The 23,285-nt window shown below is 47.6% G+C and overlaps 1 protein-coding gene across 1 annotated transcript in view; it reads left to right on the plus strand.

The window, feature by feature from the left end:
• Positions 1-23,285, plus strand: part of LOC112237410 (STAM-binding protein-like A) — a 33,690-nt gene that overhangs the window by 3,313 nt on the left and 7,092 nt on the right. The window contains exons 2-9 of the mRNA XM_042320209.1: positions 3,092-3,325; positions 10,374-10,449; positions 11,570-11,665; positions 11,799-11,932; positions 12,480-12,703; positions 14,613-14,746; positions 16,407-16,544; positions 22,760-22,872. Coding sequence (XP_042176143.1) covers positions 3,123-3,325; positions 10,374-10,449; positions 11,570-11,665; positions 11,799-11,932; positions 12,480-12,703; positions 14,613-14,746; positions 16,407-16,544; positions 22,760-22,872 — 1,118 coding nt within the window. The 5' untranslated portion in view covers positions 3,092-3,122. The remainder of the gene's footprint in view (positions 1-3,091; positions 3,326-10,373; positions 10,450-11,569; positions 11,666-11,798; positions 11,933-12,479; positions 12,704-14,612; positions 14,747-16,406; positions 16,545-22,759; positions 22,873-23,285) is intronic.

The following is a 23,285-nucleotide window of genomic DNA, read 5'->3' on the forward strand; positions in this document are numbered from 1 at the left end:
CAGTAATAACCAACGAGTAATCTAACTAACAATTCCAAAACTACTACCTTATACACACAAGTGTAAAGGGATAAAGAATATGTACATAAGGATATATGAATCAGTGATGGTACAGAGCAGCATAGGCAAGATACAGTAGATGGTATCGAGTACAGTATATACATATGAGATGAGTATGTAAACAAAGTGGCATAGTTAAAGTGGCTAGTGATACATGTATTACATAAGGATGCAGTCGATGATATAGAGTACAGTATCTACGTATGCATATGAGATGAATAATGTAGGGTATGTAAACATTATATTAGATAGCATTGTTTAAAGTGGCTAGTGATATATTTTACATCAATTCCCATTATTAAAGTGGCTGGAGTTGAGTGTCAGTGTGTTGGCAGCAGCCACTCAATGTTAGTGGTGGCTGTTTAACAGTCTGATGGCCTTGAGATAGAAGCTGTTTTTCAGTCTCTCGGTCCCAGCTTTGATGCACCTGTACTGACCTCGCCTTCTGGATGATAGCGGGGTGAACAGGCAGTGGCTCGGGTGGTTGATGTCCTTGATGATCTTTATGGCCTTCCTGTAACATCGGGTGGTGTAGGTGTCCTGGAGGGCAGGTAGTTTGCCCCCGGTGATGCGTTGTGCAGACCTCACTACCCTCTGGAGAGCCTTACGGTTGTGGGCGGAGCAGTTGCCGTACCAGGCAGTGATACAGCCCGCCAGGATGCTCTCGATTGTGCATCTGTAGAAGGTTGTGAGTGCTTTTGGTGACAAGCCGAATTTCTTCAGCCTCCTGAGGTTGAAGAGGCGCTGCTGCGCCTTCTTCACGATGCTGTCTGTGTGGGTGGACCAATTCAGTTTGTCTGTGATGTGTACGCTGAGGAACTTAACTTACTACCCTCTCCACTAATGTTCCATCGATGTGGATAGGGGGGTGTTCCCTGTGCTGTTTCCTGAAGTCCACAATCATCTCCTTAGTTTTGTTGGCGTTGAGTGTGAGGTTATTTTCCTGACACCACACTCCGAGGGCCCTCACCTCCTCCCTGTAGGCCGTCTCGTCGTTGTTGGTAATCAAGCCTACCACTGTTGTGTCGTCCGCAAACTTGATGATTGAGTTGGAGGCGTGCGTGGCCACGCAGTCGTAGGTGAACAGGGAGTACAGGAGAGGGCTCAGAACGCACCCTTGTGGGGCCCCAGTGTTGAGGATCAGCGGGGTGGAGATGTTGTTACCTACCCTCACCACCTGGGGGCAGCCCGTCAGGAAGTCCAGTACCCAGTTGCACAGGGCGGGGTCGAGACCCAGGGTCTCGAGCTTGATGACGAGTTTGGAGGGTACTATGGTGTTAAATGCTGAGCTGTAGTCGATGAACAGCATTCTCACATAGGTATTCCTCTTGTCCAGATGGGTTAGGGCAGTGTGCAGTGTGGTTGAGATTGCATCGTCTGTGGACCTATTTGGGCGGTAAGCAAATTGGAGTGGGTCTAGGGTGTCAGGTAGGGTGGAGGTGATATGGTCTTAGGCTGCTGTTCAAATCAAATCAAATCAAATTTATTTATATAGCCCTTCGTACATCAGCTGATATCTCAAAGTGCTGTACAGAAACCCAGCCTAAAACCCCAAACAGCAAGCAATGCAGGTGTAGAAGCACGGTGGCTAGGAAAAACTCCCTAGAAAGGCCAAAACCTAGGAAGAAACCTAGAGAGGAACAGGCTATGTGGGGTGGCCAGTCCTCTTCTGGCTGTGCCGGGTGGAGATTATAACAGAACATGGCCAAGATGTTCAAATGTTCATAAATGACCAGCATGGTCTGTTCTAGCAGCTAAAGGTATAACTCAGCAGCATGGCCAGGTGGACTGGGGACAGCAAGGAGTCATCATGTCAGGTAGTCCTGGGGCATGGTCCTAGGGTCCTGCTGTTCTACTCTAAATATAATCAAGTAGGATGGAACAACTCTTAGGCTGCTGTTCTACTCTAAATATAATCAAGTAGGATGGAACAACTTTTAGGCTGCTGTTCTACTCTAAATATACAGCTGGTGACCTGGACTACAAGTAACTTCTCCCTCGCCCATCAAAATAAACATCACTTTCTTTTCCAAGTTTTAAGTTACACTGTTCTGCTGTTGCTGCCAGCTAGCCAGCATACATTAGCTAGCTTTGAAGGGCTCATCAGGACTGAACTCAATCCATTCGCCTCCACGCGACTCGCAGCTGCACGACATACGTCATCAATTTGGGCACCGGGAGTGTCCGTGTAGCCTCTCCCGTGTAGTCATCATGCCATGTTGTGACCAGGAGAGACTAACTACACTGACTAATGAAAGCTTAAAATGTGTTACTGTAAAATCACATAGGATGTGTTTACACAGGCAGCCTGATTCTGAACTTTTTTCACTTATTTGTCTTTTGACCATTCAGATCAGCACTGAAAAATATCTGATGTGAGTGGATCTGATGTGGGTGGAATGTGGGTGGATCTGATGTGGGTGGATCTGATGTGGGTGGATCTGATGTGGGTGGATCTGATGTGGGTGGATCTGATGTGGGTGGATCTGATGTGGGTGGATCTGATGTGGGTGGATCTGATGTGGGTGGATCTGATGTGGGTGGATCTGATGTGGGTGGATCTGATGTGGGTGGATCTGATGTGGGTGGATCTGATGTGGGTGGATCTGATGTGGGTGGATCTGATGTGGGTGGATCTGATGTGGGTGGATCTGTGATTGATAAAAATACCAATTAGTGGGGAAAAATATCAAAATTTGGCTGCCTGTGTAAACACATCCAAAGTGATTTAACAGCAACACATTTTAAAGTTTCATTAGTCAGTGAAGAACTAAGTCTCTCCTGTGTAAACGCGGCCTTTGGGAGCGTTCATCTGATTAGACGTTGCTGACACCTAGCAGATCTTACAACAACTGGATAGCTATTTTAAGTATCATTTGACCAAATCACATGTTATAGCAATCTGTCAGTCTGACACAGTCAGTGACATGGCACGCAGCCATTGGTTGTTGCCTCGCTCTTAGCTGTGGAACGCGCCCCTCTGAGACAAGTGCTGATGTAAACCAGAGTTTAATCAATACTTTTGATTAAGTCCCTGTCAGGTGTGTAGGAGGAAGGTCTTGATGGCAGACCACACTGATGTCAGCCTGCCCCCTGAGGACCGTGTCCGTGCCCTGACCAAGAAGGGCAGCTCTGTGGACGTGAACGAGGACGTTCCTCCCCGGAGGTACTTCAGGTCAGGCGTGGAGATGATCCGTATGGCCAACACCTACACCGAGGAGGGCAACGCCGAGCACGCCTTCGTACTCTACAACAAGTACATCACGTAAGTTAAGTTGGTGAAACTAGGCTCAATTACATTTCTAGGTTTTAGGGTGACGCCGCTGATGAAGGTGTTGTCAAGAAGACCGAGAACCCAAGATAGATGAAGTGTCAGTGTGTTGCCGGTTACTTAGCCAGGCATCTAACATGTGTTTATGGTAGTAGTGGGGACAATGTACCATATTGTCTGCAACCCAATAAACTATCATGTTGAGATGAGCTGTAGAGCTTAGATCCAGATGCCTGAGTCTCAAATTAATGGGAAGTATGGGCCTCATCTGAAATACACAGCAGGTGTCCTGGGAAGTGTGGGCCTCATCTGAAATACACAGCAGGTGTCCTGGGAAGTGTGGGCCTCATCTCAAATACACAGCAGGTGTCCTGGGAAGTGTGGGCCTCATCTCAAATACACAGCAGGTGTCCTGGGAAGTGTGGGCCTCATCTCAAATACACAGCAGGTGTCCTGGGAAGTATGGGCCTCACCTGAAATACACAGCAGGTGTCCTGGGAAGTATGGGCCTCATCTCAAATACACAGCAGGTGTCCTGGGAAGTGTGGGCCTCATCTCAAATACACAGCAGGTGTCCTGGGAAGTGTGGGCCTCATCTGAAATACACAGCAGGTGTCCTGGGAAGTGTGGGCCTCACCTGAAACACACAGCTCGTGTCCTGGGAAGTATGGGCCTCATCTGAACATAAAGCATCATGCTATCACTGTTATAAGTCAGGAATATGAATCAATCAATCAAATGTTTTTAGAAAGCCCTGTTTACATCAGCTGATATTTTATTTATTTATTTTATTTTACCTTTATTTAACCAGGTAGGCAAGTTGAGAACAAGTTCTCATTTACAATTGCGACCTGGCCAAGATAAAGCAAAGCAGTTCGACAGATACAACGACACAGAGTTACACATGGAGTAAAACAAACATACAGTCAATAATACAGTATAAACAAGTCTATATACAATGTGAGCAAATGAGGTGAGAAGGGAGGTAAAGGCAAAAAAGGCCATGGTGGCAAAGTAAATACAATATAGCAAGTAAAACACTGGAATGGTAGTTTTGCAATGGAAGAATGTGCAAAGTAGAAATAAAAATAATGGGGTGCAAAGGAGCAAAATAAATAAATAAATAAAATTAAATACAGTTGGGAAGAGGTAGTTGTTTGGGCTAAATTATAGGTGGGCTATGTACAGGTGCAGTAATCTGTGAGCTGCTCTGACAGTTGGTGCTTAAAGCTAGTGAGGGAGATAAGTGTTTCCAGTTTCAGAGATTTTTGTAGTTCGTTCCAGTCATTGGCAGCAGAGAACTGGAAGGAGAGGCGGCCAAAGAAAGAATTGGTTTTGGGGGTGACTAGAGAGATATACCTGCTGGAGCGTGTGCTACAGGTGGGAGATGCTATGGTGACCAGTGAGCTGAGATAAGGGGGGACTTTACCTAGCAGGGTCTTGTAGATGACATGGAGCCAGTGGGTTTGGCGACGAGTATGAAGCGAGGGCCAGCCAACGAGAGCGTACAGGTCGCAATGGTGGGTAGTATATGGGGCTTTGGTGATAAAACGGATTGCACTGTGATAGGCTGCATCCAATTTGTTGAGTAGGGTATTGGAGGCTATTTTGTAAATGACATCGCCAAAGTCGAGGACTGGTAGGATGGTCAGTTTTACAAGGGTATGTTTGGCAGCATGAGTGAAGGATGCTTTGTTGCGAAATAGGAAGCCAATTCTAGATTTAACTTTGGATTGGAGATGTTTGATATGGGTCTGGAAGGAGAGTTTACAGTCTAACCAGACACCTAAGTATTTGTAGTTGTCCACGTATTCTAAGTCAGAGCCATCCAGAGTAGTGATGTTGGACAGGCTGGTAGGTGCAGGTAGCGATCGGTTGAAGAGCATGCATTTAGTTTTACTTGTATTTAAGAGCAATTGGAGGCCACGGAAGGAGAGTTGTATGGCATTGAAGCTTGCCTGGAGGGTTGTTAACACAGTGTCCAAAGAAGGGCCGGAAGTATACAGAATGGTGTCGTCTGCGTAGAGGTGGATCAGGGACTCACCAGCAGCAAGAGCTACCTCATTGATGTATACAGAGAAGAGAGTCGGTCCAAGAATTGAACCCTGTGGCACCCCCATAGAGACTGCCAGAGGTCCGGACAGCAGACCCTCCGATTTGACACACTGAACTCTATCAGAGAAGTAGTTGGTGAACCAGGCGAGGCAATCATTTGAGAAACCAAGGCTGTCGAGTCTGCCGATGAGGATGTGGTGATTGACAGAGTCGAAAGCCTTGGCCAGATCAATGAATACGGCTGCACAGTAATGTTTCTTATCGATGGCGGTTAAGATATCGTTTAGGACCTTGAGCGTGGCTGAGGTGCACCCATGACCAGCTCTGAAACCAGATTGCATAGCAGAGAAGGTATGGTGAGATTCGAAATGGTCGGTAATCTGTTTGTTGACTTGGCTTTCGAAGACCTTAGAAAGGCACGGTAGGATAGATATAGGTCTGTAGCAGTTTGGGTCAAGAGTGTCCCCCCTTTGAAGAGGGGGATGACCGCAGCTGCTTTCCAATCTTTGGGAATCTCAGACGACACGAAAGAGAGGTTGAACAGGCTAGTAATAGGGGTGGCAACAATTTCGGCAGATAATTTTAGAAAGAAAGGGTCCAGATTGTCTAGCCCGGCTGATTTGTAGGGGTCCAGATTTTGCAGCTCTTTCAGAACATCAGCTGAATGGATTTGGGAGAAGGAGAAATGGGGAAGGCTTGGGCGAGTTGCTGTTGGGGGTGCAGTGCTGTTGTCCGGGGTAGGAGTAGCCAGGTGGAAAGCATGGCCAGCCGTAGAAAAATGCTTATTGAAATTCTCAATTATGGTGGATTTATCATTGGTGACAGTGTTTCCTATCCTCAGTGCAGTGGGCAGCTGGGAGGAGGTGTTCTTATTCTCCATGGACTTTACAGTGTCCCAGAACTTTTTGAGTTAGTGTTGCAGGAAGCAAATTTCTGCTTGAAAAAGCTAGCCTTGGCTTTTCTAACTGCCTGTGTATAATGGTTTCTAGCTTCCCTGAACAGCTGCATATCACGGGGCTGTTCGATGCTAATGCAGAACGCCATAGGATGCTTTTGTGTTGGTTAAGGGCAGTCAGGTCTGGGGAGAACCAAGGGCTATATCTGTTCCTGGTTCTAAATTTCTTGAATGGGGCATGTTTATTTAAGATGGTTAGGAAGGCATTTTTTAAAAAATATCCAGGCATCCTCTACTGACGGGATGAGATCAATATCCTTCCAGGATACCCCGGCCAGGTCGATTAGAAAGGCCTGCTCGCAGAAGTGTTTCAGGGAGCGTTTTACAGTGATGAGTGGAGGTCGTTTGACCGCTGACCCATTACGGATGCAGGCAATGAGGCAGTGATCGCTGAGATCTTGGTTGAAGACAGCAGAGGTGTATTTAGAGGGGAAGTTGGTTAGGATGATATCTATGAGGGTGCCTGTGTTTAAGGCTTTGGGGAGGTACCTGGTAGGTTCATTGATAATTTGTGTGAGATTGAGGGCATCAAGTTTAGATTGTAGGATGGCTGGGGTGTTAAGCATGTTCCAGTTTAGGTCACCTAGCAGCACGAACTCTGAAGATAGATGGGGGGCAATCAGTTCACATATGGTGTCCAGAGCACAGCTGGGGGCAGAGGGTGGTCTATAGCAGGTGGCAATGGTGAGAGACTTGTTTTTAGAGAGGTGGATTTTTAAAAGTAGAAGTTCAAATTGTTTGGGTACAGACCTGGATAGTAGGACAGAACTCTGCAGGCTATCTTTGCAGTAGATTGCAACACCGCCCCCTTTGGCAGTTCTATCTTGTCTGAAAATGTTGTAGTTTGGAATTAAAATTTCAGAATTTTTGGTGGTCTTCCTAAGCCAGGATTCAGACACAGCTAGAACATCCGGGTTGGCTGAGTATGCTAAAGCAGTGAATAGAACAAACTTAGGGAGGAGGCTTCTAATGTTAACATGCATGAAACCAAGGCTATTACGGTCACAGAAGTCATCAAAAGAGAGCGCCTGGGGAATAGGAGTGGAGCTAGGCACTGCAGGGCCTGGATTCACCTCTACATCGCCAGAGGAACATAGGAGGAGTAGAATAAGGGTACGGCTAAAAGCTATGAGAATTGGTCGTCTAGAACGTCTGGAACATAGAGTAAAAGGAGGTTTCTGGGGGTGATAAAATAGCATCAAGGTATAATGTACAGACAAATGTATGGTAGGATGTGAATACAGTGGAGGTAAACCTAGGTATTGAGTGATGAAGAGAGAGATATTGTCTCTAGAAACATCATTGAAACCAGGAGATGTCATTGCATGTGTGGGTGGTGGAACTAATAGGTTGGATAAGGTATAGTGAGCAGGACTAGAGGCTCTACAGTGAAATAAGACAATAAACACTAACCAGAACAGCAATGGACAAGACATATTGACATTAAGGAGAGGCATGCTTAGTCGAGTGATCAAAAGGGTCCAGTGAGTGGAGAGGTTGGTTGGTGATTTAGACAGCTAGCCAGGCCATCGGTAGCAAGCTAGCATAGGATGGAGGTCTGTTGTTAGCCACCTCTTGCGTTCTGTCAGTAGATTAGTGGGGTTCCGTGTGGTAGAGGGGATTAATCCAAATCACACAACAACAACAAAAATAAAAACAATAGATATAGTTATAGAGGCCCAAGAAGAAAACATAATAATAATAAAAATAAATAAATTGTCCGATTGTCTATTCAGATAGCAGCCGGTAAGACAGCTAACGGTTAGCAGGCCGCAGATGGGCGTTCAGGTAACGTCGCGACGGAGGAGCCAGCCGGATCTCCTTCGGGTAGATAACGTCGGCAGTCCAGTTGTGAAGGCCCGGTGGGGCTCCGCGTAGGCAGCAAAACGGGTCCGGATAGGTGACTGCAGCCCAGGAGTGATTGATGGAACTCAGGAGTGATTGACGGAGCTGGCTAGCTCCGGAATAATTGATGTTTGCTCCGGAATCGACGAAGGCCGATAGTCACACGGATAGCAGCTAGCTAGCTGTGAGATCCGGGTATGAATGTCCAGAGAGCAGTCGAAATCCAGGGACATGGAGAGAAAAATGGGTCCGGTATGTTCCGTTCCGAGCCGCGCTGCGCCGTACAGAACTGCCGATAGATTTTCGAGCTAAAGGATAGCTGATGACCACAAACCGTGGTTAGCTGAATACTAACGATTTGCCAGTAAAGAAGCTAACTAGCTTCTGAACTAGCTTCTGAACCTGCTTCTGATTAGCTTCTGGCTAGTTTCAGGCTAGCTTCTTGGAGTTTCTGGCTAGCTTCTTGGAGGATTACAGATTTGGTAAATAATACTTTTTTATAAATATAAATTGGTGAGGCGGGTTGCAGGAGAGTGTTTTGAAGATGAGTTGATGGAAAATAAAAATAAAATGTATGTGAAAAAAGTTGTAAATATATATATATATATATATACAGGACACGACAAGACGAGGACAAAAGACGTCTGAACTGCTATGCCACCTTGGAGCCAACATATCTCAAAGTGCTGTACAGAAACCCAGCCTAAAACCTGAAACAGCAAGCAATGCAGGTGTAGAAGCACGGTGGCTAGGAAAAACTCCATAAAAAGGCAGGGGAGAGGAGGCTCTGTGGGGTGGCCAGTCCTCTGGCTCTATCTTTGCCGGGTGGAAATTATAAGAATATATAATGGCCATTAAGGCCAGATTGTTCTTCGAGATGTTCAAATGTTCATAGATGACCAGCAGGGTCAAATAAAAATAATCACAGGAGAAATACTCCAGATAGGACAGGACCAATACACCAGATAGGACAGGGCTAATACACCAGATAGGACAGGGCTAATACACCAGATAGGACAGGGCTAATACACCAGATAGGACGGGACTAATACTCCTGATAGGACGGGACTAATACTCCTGATGGGACGGGGCTAATACTCCAGATGGGACGGGGCTAATGCGCCAGATGGGACGGGGCTAATGCGCCAGATGGGACGGGGCTAATGCGCCAGATGGGACGGGGCTAATGCGCCAGATGGGACGGGGCTAATGCGCCAGATAGGACATACTGACCCAAGCCCCCCCACACAGACTATTGCAGCATAGATACTGGAGACTGAGACGGGTGTGGGTCGGGGGACACTGTGGCCTTGTTCGGTGATACCCCCGGACAGGGCCAACCAAGCAGGATATAACCCCACCCACTTTGCCAAAGCACAGCCCCCACACCACTAGAAGGGATATCTTCAACCAACAACTTACCATCCTGAGACGAGGCAGAGTATAGTCCACAAAGATCTCCTCCACACCACTAGAGGGATATCAACAGACCACCATCTTTCTTCCCTGAGACAAGGCTGAGTATAGCCCACAAAGATTTCCTGCAAAACCGGACAGGAAGATCACGTCAGTGACTCAACCCACTCACGTTACACCCCTCCTAGGGACGGCATGGAAGAGCACCAGTAAGCTAGACTACACTCAATCAAATGACGAACTGAAGAGATGAGTCTTCAGTAAAGACTTAAAGGTCTGCGTCTCTCACACGGGTAGGCAGACCATTCCATAAAAATGTAGCTGTATAGGAGAAATCCCTGCCTCCAGCTGTTTGCTTAGACATTCTAGGGACAGTAAGCAGGCCTGCTTCTTGTGACCGTAGTGTACGTGTAGGTATGTACAACAGGACCAAATCGTAAAGATAGGTAGGAGCAAGTCCATGTAATGCTTAGCAGTAAAACCTTGAAATCAGCCCTTGCCTTAACAGGAAGGCAGTGTAGGGAGACTAGCACTGGAGTAATATGATCACATTTTTGGTTCTAGTAGAGATTCTAGCAGCCGTATTTAGCAGTAACTGAAGTTTATTTAGTGCTTTGTCCTTGGTAGCCGGAAAGTAGAGCATTGCAGTAGTCTATCCTAGAAGTAACAAAAGCATGGATTAATTTTTCTGCATAATTTTTAGACAAAAAGTTTCAGATTTTTGCAATGTCATGAAGATGTGTTTCTGTTTATCATCATGCTTCTATTCAGGCTCTTCATTGAGAAGCTTCCTAAACATAGAGATTACAAAACAGCCAACATTCCAGAGAAGAAGGACACCTTGAAGGTACCATTCCAGATTCTAACTGTTTCACGCTCCAGTCCTCCAGTCCCCCAGCAGCCCAACCCTGGTCCTCCAGTCCCCCAGCGGCCCACCCCTGGTCCTCCAGTCCCCCAGCGGCCCACCCCTGGTCCTCCAGTCCCCCAGCGGCCCAACCCTGGTCCTCCAGTCCCCCAGCGGCCCACCCCTGGTCCTCCAGTCCCCCAGCGGCCCACCCCTGGTCCTCCAGTCCCCCAGCGGCCCACCCCTGGTCCTCCAGTCCCCCAGCGGCCCACCCCTGGTCCTCCAGTCCCCCAGCGGCCCACCCCTGGTCCTCCAGTCCCCCTGGCCCACCCCTGGTCCTCCAGTCCCCCAGCGGCCCACCCCTGGTCCTCCAGTCCCCCAGCGGCCCACCCCTGGTCCTCCAGTCCCCCAGCGGCCCACCCCTGGTCCTCCAGTCCCCCAGCGGCCCACCCCTGGTCCTCCAGTCCCCCAGCGGCCCACCCCTGGTCCTCCAGTCCCCCAGCGGCCCACCCCTGGTCCTCCAGTCCCCCAGCGGCCCCCCTGGTCCTCCAGTCCCCCAGCGGCCCACCCCTGGTCCTCCAGTCCCCCAGCGGCCCACCCCTGGTCCTCCAGTCCCCCAGCGGCCCACCCCTGGTCCTCCAGTCCCCCAGCGGCCCACCCCTGGTCCTCCAGTCCCCCAGCGGCCCACCCCTGGTCCTCCAGTCCCCCAGCGGCCCAACCCAGGTCCTCCAGTCCCCCAGCCCACCCCGGTCCCCAGTCCCCCCAGCGGCCCACCCCGGTCCTCCAGTCCCCCCAGTGCCCAACCCCGGTCCTCCAGTCCCCCAGCGGCCCACCCCCGGTCCTCCTCCCCCCAGCGGCCCACCCCCGGTCCTCCAGTCCCCCAGCGGCCCAACCCCGGTCCTCCAGTCCCCCAGCGGCCCAACCCCGGTCCTCCAGTTCCCCCAACCCCGGTCCTCCAAGACCCCCCCCAGACAGCCTGACCCTGACCCGCTGGAGGACCAGGGTTGGTTCTGGAGGACCAGTGTTGGGGGGGGGTACTGGAGGACCAGGGTTGTGAAACAACAGGGTTGTTGGACCTCTACGGTTCTCTTGTGACGTGACATGCTGTCATCTGTCCCAACAGAGGCTGAAGGAGGTGGCCTTCCCTCAAGCAGAGGTGCTGAAGAAGGCTCTTCTCAAGATATATGAGCAGGAGCATGCACAGTATCTCAGCAAAAAGGTAACAAGACTTCTGCCCACCTTTGTAGACCTTCCTGCCCATTTTCCAACTTTATACCCTCAGTAGAGCCCTCTGCCCACCAGGTCTGGTTTATTTGCTAATGTGTGTGTGTATGTCACTACTGTGTTTGTAGAAAGCGGAGGAGGCAACCTTGGCGCAGCAGCAGTCGAAGCAGCAGGCGCTAGAAGCAGAGCGAGAGCGTGTGGTGGAACTGCAGCGACGCCAACGGGAACAAGAGCAGTTCAGCGCCTTCGAGGAGATGATCAGGTACATCACTGCCAACAGAAACGTCATCTGAATTTAATCGCTTTTTCATTTGCATTTAAGAAATGTCATTTGAATTTAAAAAATGTGTAATTTGTATTGGACAAATGAGTGAATCATTGAATTCATAAATTGAACTTATAGACTATTTCATGATTTGAAACTGGATTGAATGAATATAGCATTTTTTTAACCAGTGCAGTCAAAAATGTGATTTTCCTGTTTTATATATACTTACACACTATGATGTTGGAATAGTACTGTGAAGAGCGGTTTGAAAAGGTCAACGGAAATGTCCTCCCGTTTTGGTGGGATGGAGTTTTGGCGTGCCTGGGGACATCACCAGTTCTCCCCTCCCCACTCAGACCACTCACAGACAGACGTAGCTTGAGAAATTGCTCTTTGCTAAGTAGCTATTTTTGTTTGTTTTCAATTGGTCAAAAATCATAGTAAAGTACAGGAACTTACCCAGAAAGGATTTCATATGAAGATCAAAATGGACCTTTTTAATATTGATCAATATTGACACTAAATGTGACTCCATAATCAGACGGCAGGAGCTGGAGAAGGAGAGGCAGCGTATCCTTCAGGAGTTTCATGCTCCTGGGACCCCTCCCCCCGATGCACCCCTACTCCCAGGGATCCAGGGCCCCCCTCTGCCCCTGGCCGTGTCCCCCACCCCCCCTCAGAGCCCGGGGGACAGCGCCGGCCAGGTCAGACCGCTCCCCACCTTCGACCGGACGCTCAAACCTGTGAGCCCTAGTGGGAACAGCAGTGAGTAAACACACACTGTACAGACTGTACAAAACATTAGGAACACCTGCTTTTTCCATGACAGACTGATCTGGTGATTCCAGGTATAAATCTATGATCCCTTATTGAGGAGACAGGTTAAATCCACTTCAATCAGTGTAGATGAAGGGGAGGAGACGGGTTAAAGAAGGATTTTTAAGCCTTGAGACAATTGAGACATGGATTGTGTATGTGTGTCATTCAGAGGGTGAATGGGCAAGACAAAATATTTAAGTGCCTTTGAACAGGGTATGGTAGTAGGTACCAGGTGCACCGGTTTGTGTCAAGAACTGCAAATCTGCTGCGTTTTTCACGCTCAACCGTTTCCCGTGTGTATCAAGAATGATCCACCACCCAAAGGACTTCCAGCCAACTTGACACAACTGTGGGAAGCATTGGAGTCAACATGGGGCCAGCATCCCTGTGGAACGCTTTCAACACCTTGTAGAGTCCCATACCCTGACGAATTGAGGCTGTTCTGAAGGCAAAAGGGGGTGCAACTTAATATTAGGAAGGTGTTTCTGATGTTTTGTACACTCAGTGTTCATGGAACGATTCAAAGGCTTATCAAATTCTTCTACTCTGATCTACTTTTCTCTGGATGTTTCATCTGGCTCCACAACATAGAATAGATGTTTCAACTGGCTCCACCACATAGAATAGAATAGATGTTTCAACTGGCTCCACCACATAGAATAGATGTTTCATCTGGCTCCACCACATAGAATAGAATAGATGTTTCATCTGGCTCCACCACATAGAATAGAATAGATGTTTCATCTGGCTCCACCACATAGAATAGAATAGATGTTTCATCTGGCTCCACCACATAGAATAGAATAGATGTTTCATCTGGCTCCACCACATAGAATAGATGTTTCAACTGGCTCCACCACATAGAATAGATGTTTAATCTGGCTCCACCACATAGAATAGATGTTTCATCTGGCTCCACCACATAGAATAGATGTTTCATCTGGCTCCACCACATAGAATAGATGTTTCATCTGGCTCCACCACATAGAATAGATGTTTCATCTGGCTCCACCACATAGAATAGATGTTTCATGATGGGGTGTTGTCTCTCCTCTGATGGTTCATGGTGGGGTGTTGTCCCTCCTCTGATGGTTCATGATGGGGTGTTGTCCCTCCTCCGATGGTTCATGATGGGGTGTTGTCCCTCCTCTGATGGTTCATGATGGGGTGTTGTCCCTCCTCTGATGGTTCATGATGGGGTGTTGTCCCTCCTCTGATGGTTCATGATGGGGTGTTGTCCCTCCTCTGATGGTTCATGATGGGGTGTTGTCTCTCCTCTGATGGTTCATGATGGGGTGTTGTCCCTCCTCTGATGGTTCATGATGGGGTGTTGTCCCTCCTCTGATGGTTCATGATGGGGTGTTGTCCCTCCTCTGATGGTTCATGATGGGGTGTTGTCCCTCCTCTGATGGTTCATGATGGGGTGTTGTCCCTCCTCTGATGGTTCATGATGGGGTGTTGTCTCTCCTCTGATGGTTCATGATGGGGTGTTGTCCCTCTGATGGTTCATGATGGGGTGTTGTCCCTCCTCCGATGGTTCATGATGGGGTGTTGTCCCTCCTCTGATGGTTCATGATGGGGTGTTGTCCCTCCTCTGATGGTTCATGATGGGGTGTTGTCCCTCCTCTGATGGTTCATGATGGGGTGTTGTCCCTCCTCTGATGGTTCATGATGGGGTGTTGTCCCTCCTCTGATGGTTCATGATGGGGTGTTGTCCCTCCTCTGATGGTTCATGATGGGGTGTTGTCTCTCCTCTGATGGTTCATGATGGGGTGTTGTCTCTCCTCTGATGGTTCATGATGGGGTGTTGTCCCTCCTCTGATGGTTCATGATGGGGTGTTGTCCCTCTGTCCAGACACCATGGATGGGATGGTGGATGGCATCCGGCAGCTGGCAGTGCCCTCAGAGCTCTGCAGCAGCTTCCTCAGGCTAGCTGAGTCCAACACCAGCCGAGCTGTGGAGACCTGTGGCATCCTCTGTGGCAAACTGGTAAGACCTGACTTTTATACAGCAACAGCTGTACTATAATCATAGTTATTCTACAGCAAAACTTATTGATGTGGGTGCATGTAGGGCTGGTACGGTGACCGTATTATGAGTCATGATGGCAGTCCATGTCTGATTCTGTGTCTCTGACTCTCTGTGTCTCTGACTCTCTGTGTCTCTGACTCTGTGTGTCTGATTCTCTGACTCTGTGTGTCTGATTCTCTGACTCTGTGTGTCTGATTCTCTGACTCTGTGTGTCTGATTCTCTGACTCTGTGTGTCTGATTCTCTGACTCTGTGTGTCTGATTCTCTGACTCTGTGTGTCTGATTCTCTGACTCTGTGTGTCTGATTCTCTGACTCTGTGTGTCTGATTCTCTGTGTGTCTCTGATACTCTGTGTGTCTCTGATACTCTGTGTGTCTCTGACTCTCTCTGTGTGTCTCTGACTCTGTGTGTCTCTGACTCTCTCTGTGTGTCTCTGACTCTGTGTGTCTATGTGTCTCTGACTCTCTCTGTGTGTCTGACTCTGTGTGTCTCTGACTCTCTGTGTGTCTCTGACTCTGTGTGTCTATGTGTCTCTGACTCTCTCTGTGTGTCTGTGTCTCTGACTCTCTGTGTGTCTCTGACTCTGTGTGTCTCTGACTCTGTGTGTCTCTGACTCTGTGTGTCTCTGACTCTGTGTGTCTCTGACTCTGTGTGTCTCTGACTCTGTGTGTCTCTGACTCTCTGTGTGTCTCTGACTCTGTGTGTCTCTGACTCTGTGTGTCTATGTGTCTCTGACTCTGTGTGTCTGTGTCTCTGACTCTCTCTGTGTGTCTATGTGTCTCTGACTCTCTCTGTGTGTCTCTGACTCTGTGTGTCTCTGACTCTGTGTGTCTCTGACTCTCTCTGTGTGTCTCTGACTCTCTCTGTGTGTCTCTGACTCTCTCTGTGTGTCTCTGACTCTCTCTGTGTGTCTCTGACTCTCTCTGTGTGTCTCTGACTCTCTCTGTGTGTCTCTGACTCTCTCTGTGTGTCTCTGACTCTCTCTGTGTGTCTGACTCTCTCTGTGTGTCTCTGACTCTCTCTGTGTCTATGTGTCTCTGACTCTGTGTGTCTATGTGTCTCTGACTCTGTGTGTCTCTGACTCTCTGTGTCTCTGACTCTGTGTGTCTGTGTGTCTCTGACTCTGTGTGTCTGTGTCTCTGACTCTGTGTGTCTATGTGTCTCTGACTCTCTCTGTGTGTCTCTGACTCTCTCTGTGTGTCTATGTGTCTCTGACTCTCTCTGTGTGTCTCTGACTCTGTGTGTCTCTGACTCTCTCTGTGTGTCTCTGACTCTCTCTGTGTGTCTCTGACTCTCTCTGTGTGTCTCTGACTCTGTGTGTCTATGTGTCTCTGACTCTCTCTGTGTGTCTGTGTCTCTGACTCTCTCTGTGTGTCTCTGACTCTGTGTGTCTCTGACTCTGTGTGTCTCTGACTCTGTGTGTGTCTGACTCTGTGTGTCTCTGACTCTGTGTGTCTCTGACTCTGTGTGTCTCTGACTCTCTCTGTGTGTCTCTGACTCTCTCTGTGTGTCTCTGACTCTCTCTGTGTGTCTCTGACTCTCTCTGTGTGTCTCTGACTCTGTGTGTCTCTGACTCTCTGTGTCTCTGACTCTGTGAGTCTGACTCTGTGTTTTCCAGCTGAGGAATGCGTTCACAGTGACCCATGTGATCGTGCCGAAGCAGAACGGAGGGCCAGACTACTGCGACACGGAGAACGAAGAGGAGCTGTTCCTGATCCAGGACCAGTATGACCTCATCACCCTGGGCTGGATACATGTGAGTTACACCAGAGCCCATATTCATACAACCTCTAGGAGAGCTGATCCAGGACCAGTTTATAACATTTTCCTCGGCAAATTAAGTCTGCTTTATTTTTTGTTTGCTTGTCATGATACTTTTTGTGCAGAAGTTTGGACACCCCTCCAAATGAGTGTATTCTGCTAATTCAACCACACCCGTTGCTGACAGATGTATAAAATGGAGCACACAGCCATGCAATCTCCATAGACAAACAGTGTCAGTAGAATGGCCTTACTGAAGAGCTCAGTGAATTTCAACTTGGCACTGTCATAGGATGCCACTTTTCCAACAATTCAGTTGGTTAAATTTCTGCCCTGCTAGAGACGTCCCTGTCAAGTGTACGCTCTGTTTTTGTGAAGTGGTAATGTCTAGGAGCAACAACGGCTCAGCCACGAAGTGGTAGGCCACACCAGCTCACAGAACAGGACCGCCGAGTGCTGAAGAGTGTAAAAATGGTCTGTTCCCGGTTGCAACACTCAATACAGAGTTCCATTCTGCCTCTAGAAGCAACGTCAGCACAAGAACTGTTTGTCGGGAGCTTCATGAAATGGAGCCATGGTTTCCATTTAAAGAGCAGCCGCACACAAGACTAAGATCACCATGCCCAATGCCAAGCGTCAGCTGGAGTGGTGTAAAGCTCGCCGCCATTGGACTCTGGAGCAGTGGATACACGTTCTCTGGAGGGGTGAATCACGCTTCACCATCTGGCAGCCCGACGGACGAATCTGGGTTTGGCAGATGCCAGGAGAACCCTACCTGCCCCAATGCATAGTGCCAACTGTAAAGTTTGGTGGAGGAGGAATAATGGTCTGGGACTGTTTTTCGTGGTTCAGGCCCCTTAGTTCCAGTGAAGGGAAATCTGAACGCTACAGCATACAATGACATTCTAGACGTTTCTGTTCTTCCAACTTTCTAGCAACAGATTGAGGAAGGCCCTTTCCTGTTTCAGCATGACGATGTCCTTGAGCACAAAGCAAGGTCCATACAGAAATGGTTTGTTGAGATGGGTGTGGAAGAACATGACTGGCCTGCAAGTACAGTGGAGGCTGTTATAGCAGCAATGTTCCTACATCTAGTGGAAAGCCTTCCCAGAAGAGTGGAGGCTGTTAGCTTCATTAAATAGTACCAGCAAAGGGGGGGACCAACTCCATATGAATGAATTAGCAGAAGAGTGGAGACTGTTTTAGCAGCAAAGGGGGGACCACTCTGTGATTTTGGAATGAGATGTTGGATGAGCAGATGTTTGGTCATAATAATATTAATATTAGTAATAATGGTAATACATCTACTGAAATACTGGTATTGTGACAACGTAATCAAATCCAATTCCAAATCAAATTGGTTGCAGATGTTATTGTGGGTTTAGCGAAATGCTTGTGTTCCTAGCTCCAACAGTGCAGGAATAACAAGTAGTATCTAACAATGCACACAACTAAAAGTACAAGAGTGGAATTAAGAAATATATAAATATTAGGACGAGCAATACAGTAGTATACAGCATATACATATGAAATGAGTAAAACAGTTTGTAAACATTATTGAAGTGATCAGTGATTTCAGGCAGCAGTCTCTAAGGTGCAGGGTTGAGTAACCGGGTGGTAGCTGCTAGTGATGGCTGTTTAATAGTCTGGTTGCCTTGAGATAGAAGCTGTTTTTCAGTCTCTTGTTCTCAGCTTTGATGCACCTGTACTGACCTCGCCTTCTGGGTGAACAGGCCGTGGCTCGGATGCCTGAACGTACCACCCTCTGGAGAGCCCTGCAGTTGCGGACGGTACAGTTGCCGTACCAGGTGGTGATACAGCCTGACAGGATGCTCTCAATGATGCATCTAAGTTTGTGAGGGTCTTAGGTGCCAAGACGAATTTCTTCAGCCTCCTGATGCGCTGTTGCGACTTCTTCAGCACATTGTCTGTGTCATTTCAGTTTGCCAGTGATGTGTACGCAGAGACACTTGAAGCTTTTCACTTTCTCCACTGCGGTCCCATCAATGTGGATAGGGGGGTGCTCCCTCTGCTGTCTCCTGAAGTCCATGAATAGCTCCTTCGTTTTGTTGTGGGTTATTTTCCTGGCACCACTCATCCTCCCTGTAGGCTGTCTCGTTGTTGTTTGTAATCAGGCCACTTGTGTCATCTGCAAACTTGATGATTGCAGTCATGGTGAACGGAGTACAGGAGGGGGCTGAGCACTCACCCTTGTTGGACCCCTGTGTTGAGGATCAGTGTCGTGGAGGTGTTGTTGCCTACCTTCACCACCTGGGGGGGCTGCTGTCAGGAAGTCCAGCAACCAGTTGCACAGGGAGGGGTTCAGACCCAGGGCCCTGAGCTTAATGATGAGCTTGGAGGGCACGATGGTGTTGAATGCTGCGCTGTAGTCAATAAACAGCATTCTTACATACAGTTGAAGTAGGAAGTTTACATACACCTCAACCAAATACATTTAAACTCAGTTTTTCACAATTCCTGACATTTAATCTTAGTAAAAATCCCCTGTCTTAGGTCAGTTAGGAACATCACTTTATTTTAAGAATGTGAAATGTCAGAATAATAGTGTAGAGTGATTTTATTTCAGCTTTTATTTATTTCATCACATTCCCAGTGGGTCAGAAGTTTACATACACTCAATTAGTATTTTGTAGCGTTGCCTTTTAAATTGTTCAACTTGAGTCAAACGTTTCGGGTAGCCTTCCACAAGCTTCCCACAATAAGTTGGGTGAATTTTGGCCCATTCCTCCTGACAGAGCTGGTGTAACTGAGTCAGGTTTGTAGGCTTCCTTGCTCGCACACACTTTTTCAGTTCTGGCCACACATTTTCTACAGGATTGACGTCAGGGCTTTGTGATGGCCACTCCAATACCTTGACTTTGTTGTCCTTAAGTGATTTTGCCACAACTTTGGGGTCATTGTCCATTTGGAAGACCCATTTGCGACCACGCTATAACTTCTTGATGTCTTGAGATGTTGCTTCAATAGATCCACATCATTTTATTCCCTCATGATGGTATCTATTTTGTGAAGTGCATCAGTCCCTCCTGCAGCAAAGCACCCCCACAACATGATGCTGCCACCCCCTGCTTCATGGTTGGGATGGTGTTCTTCGTCATGCAAGCTTCCCCCTTTTTCCTCCAAACATAACGATGGTCATTAAGGCCAAACAGTTCTATTTTTGTTTCATCAGACCAGAGGATATTTCTCCAAAAAGTACGACCTTTGTCCCCATGTGTAGTTGCAAACCGTAGTCTAGCTTTTTTATGGCGGTTTTGGAGCAGTGGCTTCCTCCTTGCTGAGCGGCCTTTCAGGTTATGTCGACATAGGACTAGTTTTACTGTGGATATAGATACTTTTGTACCTGTTTCCTCCAGCATCTTCACAAGGTCCTTTGCTGTTGTTCTGGGATTGATTTGCACATTTCGAACCAATGTATGTTCATCTCTAGGAGACAAAACGCGTCTCCTTCCAGAGCGGTATGACGGCTGCGTGGTCCCATGGGGTTTATACTTGCGTACTATTGTTTGTACAGATGAGCGTGGAAACTTCAGGCATTTGGAAATTGCTCCCAAGGATGAACCAGACTTGTGGAGGTCTACCATTTTTTTTCTCAGCTCTTGGCTGATTTCTTTTGATTTCCCCATGATGTCAAGCAAAGAGGCACTGAGTTTGAAGGTAGGCCTTGAAATACACCCACTGGTACACCTCCAATTGACTCAAATGACGTCAATTAGCCTATCAGAAGCTTCTAAAGCCATGACATAATTTTCTGTACATTTCCAAGCTGTTTAATTAAAGGCACAGTCAACTTAGTGGATGTAAACTTCTGACCCACTGGAATTGTGATACAGTGAATTCTAAGTGAAATAATCTGTCTGGAAACAATTGTTGGAAAAATTACTTGTGTCATGCACAAGGTAGATGTCGTAACCGACTTGCCAAAACTATAGTTTGTTAACATGACATTTGTGGAGTGGTTGAAAAACAAGTTTTAATGACTCACACCTAATTGTGTGTTAACTTCCGACTTCAACTGTACATTTACTGAGATTCTGGTATTGGGATAACCCTACCAGAGATGATACATTTACTGAGATACTGAACCCGGGCTTCTCCTCAGTGAGAAAATTGTCTTCCTGCCCAGTGTTGATCTCCACACACCTTGTTCCTACTATATAATAATATATAATTATACACTGAACAGAATTATAAATGCAACAATTTCAGATTTGACTGAGTTACAGTTCATATGAGGGGTTTTTGTTGATTTTTACCCCTTTTTCATGGTGTCCAATTGTTGTAGTAGATACTATCTTGTCTCATCGCTACAACTCCCGTACGGGCTCGGGAGAGACGAAGGTTGAAAGTCATGCATCCTCCGATATACAACCCAGCCAGCCGTACTGCTTCTTAACACAGCGCGCATCCAACCCGGAAGCCAGCCGCACCAATGTGTCGTGCACCTGGCAACCTTGGCTAGCGTGCACTGCGCCCGGCCCGCCACAGGAGTCGCTGGTGCGCGATGAGATGAGACAAGGACATCCCTACCCACCAAGCCCTCCCTAACCCGGATGACGCCAGGGCCAATTATGCGTCACCCCACGGACCTCCCGGTCGCGGCCGGTTACGACAGAGCCTGGGCGCGAACCCAGGTACTCTGATGGCACAGCTGGCGCTGCAGTACAGCACCCTTAACCACTGCGCCACCCGGGAGGCCCCCCCCTCAATTTAAAGAAATACATTTAGCCCTAATCTATGGATTTCACATGACTGGGAATACAGATATGCATCTGTTGATCACAGATACGTTAAGGTAGGGGTGTGGATCAAAAAAGTATCTGGTGTGGGAACCAGTGGATCAGAAAACCAGTCTGTATCTGGTGTGGATCAGAACCAGTCAGTATCTGGTGTGACCATCTGCAGTCAGTATCTGGTGTGGATCAGAACCAGTCAGTATCTGGTGTGGATCAGAACATCTCCTTCAGAACCAGTCAGAGTTGATCAGGCTGTTGACTGTGGCCTGTGGAATGTTGTCCAGTCACTATCCTCTTCAATGGCTGCAGTTTCTGGATATTTGTGGGAACTGGAACAGGCTGTCAGAACCAGTCAGTATCTGGTGTGACCATCTGCCGTTGATCTCCTTCCAGAGCTGCGGAAGTTTCCCAACGTTGATCCAGAGCTTCCCAAATATGCTCAATGGGTGACATGTCTGGTGAATGTGCAGGCCATGGAAGAACTGAGCTTCCAGGAATTGTGTACAGATCCTTGCTACATGGGGCCGTGTATTATCATGCTGAAACTTGAGGTGACGGCAGCAGATGAATGGCACAACAATGGGCCTCAGGTTCTCGTCATGGTATCTCTGTGCATTCAAATTGCCATCGATAAATGCAATTGGTGTTCATTGTCCGTAGCTTATGCCTGCCCATACTATAACCCCACCATGGGGCACTCTGTTCACAACGTTGACATCGGCAAACTGCTCTCCCACACGATACCATACACGCCGTCTGCCATCTGCCTGGTACAGTTGAAACCAAGATTCATCCGTAAAGATCACACTTCTCCAGCATGCCAGTGGCCATCGAAGGTGAGTATTTTCCCAATGATTCAGTTATGACGCTTAACTGCAGTCTGGTGAGGACAACGAGCACACAGATTAGCTTCCCTGAGATGGTTTCTGACAGTTTGTGCAGTAATTCTTCGGTTGTGCAAACACAGTTTCATCAGCTGCCCGGGTGGCTGGTCTCAGACGATACCGCAGGTGAAGAAGCCGGATTGTCTAAAACAAATTCTCTAAAATTATGTTGGAGGCAGCTTATGGTAGTGAAATGCATGTTCAATTCTCTGGCAAAAACTCTGGTGGACATTCCTGTAGTCAGTATGCCAATTGTAAGCTGCCTCAACTTGAAACATCTGTGGCATTGTGTTGTGTGACAAAACTGCACATTTTACAGTGGCCTTTTATTGACCCCAAGCACAAGGTGCACCTGTGTAATGTTCATGCTGTTTAATCAGCTTCTTGATATGCCACACCTGTCAGGTGGATGGATTGTCTTGGAGAAATGTTCAGTAACAAGGATGTCAACAAACATTTGTTAGAAATAAGATTTTTGCATGAATGGAACATTTCTGGGATCATTTATTTCAGTTCATGGGACCAACACCTTATATTTTTGTTCAATATATATGTTTGTATTGTTTCAGACCCACCCCACCCAGACAGCCTTCCTGTCCAGTGTCGATCTCCACACACACTGTTCCTACCAGCTCATGATGCCGGAGGCTATCGCTATTGTCTGCTCACCCAGGTTCAACGAGTGAGTATAGACGCACTGCCTTTATCATGTGTTATAACCTTTATCATGTCATGTGTTATAACGAGTGAGTGTAGACACTGCCTATGTCATGTGTTATAACGAGTGAGTGTAGACACTGCCTATGTCATGTGTTATAACGAGTGAGTGTAGACACTGCCTATGTCATGTGTTATAACGAGTGAGTGTAGACACTGCCTATGTCATGTGTTATAACGAGTGAGTGTAGAGCGTTGGACTAGTAACCGGAAGGTTGCAAGTTCAAACCCCCGAGCTGACAAGATACAAATCTGTCGTTCTGCCCCTGAACAGGCAGTTAACCCACTGTTCCTAGGCTGTCATTGAAAATAAGAATTTGTTCTTAACTGATCTTGCCTAGTTAAATAAAGGTAAAATAAAAATAATTAAAAAGTGTA

The sequence above is a fragment of the Oncorhynchus tshawytscha genome, linkage group LG04 (assembly GCF_018296145.1).
Source record: "Oncorhynchus tshawytscha isolate Ot180627B linkage group LG04, Otsh_v2.0, whole genome shotgun sequence".
Lineage (NCBI taxonomy): Eukaryota > Metazoa > Chordata > Actinopteri > Salmoniformes > Salmonidae > Oncorhynchus > Oncorhynchus tshawytscha.